Genomic DNA, 6,107 nt, shown 5'->3' with positions numbered 1-6,107 from the left:
GATGATGATGATGATGATGATGATGATGATGATGATGATGATGATGATGATGATGATGATGATGATGATGATGATGATGATGATGATGATGATGATGATGATGAAGAAGAAGAAGAAGAAGAAGAAGAAGAAGAAGAAATACCCTTGTGAGTGGCATGACTTTTCCCTTTCCTTTACTCTGAAAATTTGAGACCTCATGTCTTGTTGAATCAATATCTATAATATATCTTAATTCAGTTTTAAAGGAGTACTGTATTATAATGTAAACCTGATTATCTGATGCAAATCGAGATTTAGCATACTCACTCTCATCAGTTGAGTCCATCAACAACGGCTCTGAAATTCAAAGTTAAATCCCGTTTATTATTGGTATCTATTGATTCAGAGAAAACACGAATATTTGTAAAGCATGGCTATACATAGTTGCTGGAATCCTTTCCAGTACAATACTGGATGTTAGTTTTATCGCCTTACCACCACCACGGTGTGAAAGATAAAGTCGGCCACAGCGAGATTCGAACTGAGAAACTAGTTAGGCGAAACTAAATGTTTTCTTAGCCCAGGGCCCTGTCAAATCTGATAATTTCGCCGCGATTGTATGCGTTTGTATTTAAACATTTAGATACTTTACAAATTATTTGGTTCACTCTTGTCATCGTGTCCAAAGAGAATAGCATAGCATTTCTACTACGAGCAGTATTGCAGATCACTGCAGATACAAAGTGGTGCAGTTTTTATAATTGCTGGTTAATTGTGTTTCAGGATTGCAAGGTGAAGAAAGGATTGAATGTGACGCTAGTTCTGTAAATAAATGAGTTCATGTAACATTCTGTAGATCAAGTAGAATACCCACAGTGTGGGTGACGAGAAATATAGAGGTAGAGTTAAAACAATTAATTTCGAGTGGAGTTGGATACGGCTTGTGTTTAGGTCCAGTGGTAGAAAGTGATTCATTCATGCACTGCTCGAAATTAGAATTGAGTGTTTTCATGTAGATTTTCTTAGTGATGCAATTATTGACTTCAAAAACAATCCAATTATTCCGTTGAAATAGCTTTAGCAATGTTAAAAATATTCGCTTTTGAATAAGAGCTAATGATTCTTTGCATCGCATTAGAAATTTTAAGGCTCGGTGCATAATATAGTTGTTATGAGATCAATAATGTCTCGTTGCCGAGGAGTAAAGCTTAAGGTTGCATTCTTCCTTCTATGATACTGAGTAAGCCTTAAGTGGGGGAGGGTGTGTTCAATGACATGACAATGAATTGGCTAAAGATATGGGACTGTTTGCGTGGCATATCCTTTGAATGCAAGAACACGGTTATATTAACGGAAAGCATCAAATTATCAAAGCTTACCAAATATAAACTCAGTGACTCTAAATGGTTCTTATACTGCTGACAGTAACAAAGATTCTTGATATGCAAAGGACAACTTTGGCGTGTCTGTAACAAGCTTTAAACCACCTGGCAATCCAATATTTTCAAAGTTAAGACTGGCTTTCTTCAGGACGTGTGTCGAGAACACTCTTCTCTATGAAACAGAAACCTGGGTTTTTAAGGAGTTTTGAAGGTTGCATTGATGGCACGTACACTGTGTTTTCCACGAAGGCTTAGGGCATCTTTTGGCGTTTGCACAAGACCAAAGAGATTTATGAACAACTTACATCCATCACTACTACTATTACTCAACGCAAGGACAACTTCACTGGCTGAAGCTATCATGCTGAATAATAACCCATATCAGATATTTCGAAAACTTCTGCACCCTATACAACTATAAGACTACTCAACTATATCACTGTAATTGGAGAGGCACACAGCATGGAACTGAAGGTCTACCAAAGGTATTGGTTGGAAGCAGTGATTCCTGGTGCGGCGTTGCGAAACACATCTCGATTGTGGCCGTTTGAAGAAGAAAATACACAAAGTATAAAAGTAAAACGGTAGAATACGAGGTGGCTAATGAGTATCCACGTTAGTCAAAGTTATTTTTATGATTTTCTCAAAACTGAGTAAGTTCTTGTACTGTGAGGGTCCAGTAAGCTTGGTGGTAGTCAAGAAAAACCCGACCTATTTCATTTAATATGGATCTGGTAGTCACAGATCAATCAACACAGCAATTTTGCCATATATTGAAATGACGAGTAACGTCTTTCATATTGCACTTTCCTTGTGGTAAAGAATAACAGCATTCTCCACCATGACGCTTGAGAAATAGCAGAAGTATTGCAGAAACAATACTGGTCTGTCCTTAGTGATTTCATAGATATTGACGCAAGGGATCTGAACGAACTCAATCCCCAACATAATCTCGAACATAACTTTTACTATCTCAGACATCATAGCAGCAATAAATGAAATCAAGTATTATTCTACTGTAGGCCCTGATAGATTCCCCGCAACTGCCCCGAAGGAATGTAGACACCAACTCGCAACACTTCTAACAAATCTCTGGAGAAACTCTTTAAATTCAGGCTATATACTGAAACAGTTCTTATCCCAATCTATCGTCTGGGTATTCAAACAGGGTAACATGTTTCTTGCAGTTAACTATCGCCCCATCTCCCTCACCTCACACATCATCAAAATATTTGAAAGGCTGGTAAAATCAAAGATAACTGGCTTTCTGGAAAGCCACAACCTTTTAAATTCCAACTAGCATGGCTTTCGATGTGGTAGGGACTGTCTTACAAAGCTTTTACATCACATCGATGATGTCCCCAAAGCTTTGGGATTAGGTTCAGATATTTGGATTTCAGCGAAGCGTTCGGCAGAGTTGACCACGATATCTTCCAGTTAAAATTGCGCAGAAATGGAATCCGTAGCAAACTGCTACTCTGGATTACGTATTTCCAGGCAAACAGAACACAGCATGTTGCGATCGGTGGAATCCACTCAAACCCAGCAAAAATCACTAAACAGGCGACTGGTTTGGGCCTGCTTCTCTTTATAGCCTACATAAATGATATCTCAAGCGTCATCAAGCTCAGCAAAATAAAAAATAATAAAATCAAGAAAAAAACAGTCGCAGATGACTCCAAGCTCCAGAAAATTATCGATGAAGTAGACTGAACTGAACTCCAACCTCGGGAGTGAATTCGTTCAGAAACACTAAAGACAAACTAGCATCGTTTCTGCAGTACTTTTGCCATTTCTTAAGCGTTATGGTGGAGATTTTGTTGTCATCTATCTGTAGACCAACAGATAAGACAGCGTTTCTATGCATGTTGGCATAATATACGAGATAGCAAGAAAGGCTCTTCATATGTTGAGTAAATGACATTTAGATTTTGTCATGCTTCTTCTCAATAATTTTGGGTTGTAGCTGCTATTTAACCGTAGGCCAGACGTAATCGAAAAGTTCTTTGCTCAAAGGCATTACTTCCACAGCAATGAAACTAGAAGCACATTATCCAATGAATCCTCCTTTTTAAAGACAATATTGTTGGTTGTTGAAGACACAGGATACGTTTGTAAAATGTTTATATTTTCAATTTGAAATTCATCTCTTGGAAACGGTTATCAAAATTTAAGCTCGGTTAGTTAATGAAATATATATTCAACCGTTAGCTTTAAGCTTATCGATATGTTGTTTGTTTTGTTTTCTTTTAAATAAAATTATATTGTTACTAACCAAGGCACATTGTTTAGTAGTTAGGGTGTTGGGTTCGTGATCTTTGAGTCTGATGAACCTGTAGGTTCTAGACAGACTTCTTTTTTCTTTTTCAAGTTATTTACAGGGAAAACAAAACAAACTGATGCAAACATGAGTTAAAGGATTCGTGTAAGAATGGAATATAGTGCTGTTACAAAGGATTTAAAATCCAAGTAGAGACCAGATTAGTGCAGGTTTGTTCGTCGGTTACGATTCTTCTGCATTAAAACTGATTTCTAACACTGACCCGTACGTAATTTTCTCGATTCCCGAAGGATGAAAGGCAAATTTGATCTCGGCGGAACTTGGACGCGGAACGTAAAGAACTCTGCATTAAAATTTTGAAAAATTAAAATACAAACAAAGAACAAAATCAAACAAACAAACAAACAAACAAAACAAGCAAACAAATAAATAAAAATTACAAAACAAGTAAACAGATAAATAAAAATAACAACAACAACAATAGAAGATTACCTTCTTCAAAGAATAAACACCACCATCCAAAATCAGATGTCATTTATAGTGTGTATCAGTCCAGATTCTGTCAAAGCTGGACAATCATATAACAGGAAGTATTGATTTAAAGTGCTTTCAGTGGTAAACTAGAATCGAACGCGTTTCCTCTACTTCGAGACAAAAGTATATTTTTCTCACGAACACACACGTTCACACATGTGTATACACACACACGCGCGTGCGCAGATAACAACACGAAAGACAAGATAAAATAAATGTTAAGTTCACGCTGAAAGAAACAGAAATGTCTCAAATGCTTCGGATGTAAACTCTTCATCAGTATAAACCCAAAAGAGAGACAACGAGTAAACAGAAAAGCGAAAAGAAATGTAAGGAAGTTAAAAAGAAAGTACGCCTGTATACCACATGAATGCTTTACATGCATGCATGAATACATAGATGTATATATATGAATATATATATATATATATATATATGTATGTATATACATATGAATATATATATGTATATATACATATGAACATATACACACACACACACACACACACACACACACACACACACACACACACATATACATACATACATCTACATTGAGATGCATTTACAGTTATCGCTAAGAGAAAAATCTGGAAACAAAATCTTTTGCATTGGCCATTCAGTACATTAATATCTATTTAGTTGATCTAAATTCCTGACGTCGTCACGATTCATACTTGAGTTATTTTCATTAGCTGATTATACATACATACATACATACATACATACATACATACATACATACATACACACATACATACATACATACATGTATATGTATTTATTAATATGTATATATGCATATATATATATATATATATATATATATGTACATATACGTATATACATATATACATGTAAAATATATATACATATACATACACACACATACATACGTGCATACATACATACATACATACATACATACATACATACATATGTATCCGTAATGTTTGTTACATTTTTCGCATATCTCAAAAATTTTCTTCGTGGTCTCTGATTTTATGCATTCGTTCCTCACAGTCCAAATATATCTTGACAAAGTGGTTTGTGTGTGTATGGTTGGGTTTTAAAAAGTATGCGCATGTTGTTTGCATCGCATCTTGAATGGGTCTGTACAATAGATAATACAATTTGTGAGATATCGTCCATCTGATCAAAACGAGGCCAGATTTACGCAGCTACATCTTGCGATAGTGTGCCAAATATTTGAAGGATTAAGATTTTTAGTCAATATGCATCAGCGAATCGGTGGTGTTTAATTGTGTTTTTGTGGAAGAGTCATCGAAATCAGTGATTATTAAAGAAGCGTGCATGTACTACTTTTAGAAATTTTCTGGCAATGCACGTGCTTACTTCTAAGGAGAACAGAGGATTATACCTTGCTTTAATTTCTTCATAGGTCGCTAGTAGTTTACATTATGAAGATCTCTTATAATAGTCAATATTTTTAATTTAGTTATAACTATAAAAAATTCAAAAGCCGTTTTCGAAATATTATTTGAGGTGTAGATATTTGTTTCAAGCTGATACTTTATAATAGTAATACCCTGTTCTACCAAGCAGAAGAGGCATTTCTTTGTAAACTAGCGTTCTGATAGTTGTCAACAGTTCAATTGGAGCGTTTCATATTCGAAATCCAATGTTTTCAAAGGAATGTTGTCTCCAAGTGGACAGTTATTACAAGGGAGATAATCCTTTGTTCATAATTTTTAGCTGAATTAGAAATTTGAAATTGAAATTAAGGAATATAGGCGCAGGAGTGGCTGTGTGGTAAGTAGCTTGCTTACCAACCACATGGTTCCGGGTTCATTCCCACTGCATGACACCTTGGGCAAGTGTCTTCTACTATAGCCTCGGGCCGACCAAAGCCTTGTGAGTGGATTTGGTAGACGGAAACTGAAAGAAGCCTGTCGTATATATATTTATAT

The 6,107-nt window shown here is 35.7% G+C and overlaps 1 protein-coding gene across 4 annotated transcripts in view; it reads right to left on the bottom strand.

Annotated features, from left to right (window-relative positions):
* The window catches only part of LOC106878214 (uncharacterized), a 40,787-nt gene that overhangs the window by 14,021 nt on the left and 20,659 nt on the right, over positions 1–6,107 (bottom strand). For 2 of the 4 annotated variants that reach the window (XM_014927360.2, XM_014927361.2), the window contains exon 5: positions 307–336. The exons of the other annotated variants lie outside the window; for them this stretch is intronic. In XM_014927360.2, coding sequence (XP_014782846.1) covers positions 307–336 — 30 coding nt within the window. The remainder of the gene's footprint in view (positions 1–306; positions 337–6,107) is intronic. 4 annotated transcript variants of the gene reach the window in all.

The sequence above is a fragment of the Octopus bimaculoides genome, chromosome 7 (genome assembly GCF_001194135.2).
Source record: "Octopus bimaculoides isolate UCB-OBI-ISO-001 chromosome 7, ASM119413v2, whole genome shotgun sequence".
In the NCBI taxonomy this organism is placed as follows: Eukaryota; Metazoa; Mollusca; class Cephalopoda; order Octopoda; family Octopodidae; genus Octopus; species Octopus bimaculoides.
The sequence above is the reverse complement of the archived record's forward strand: the minus strand, read 5'-3'. Positions and strand labels throughout refer to the sequence as shown.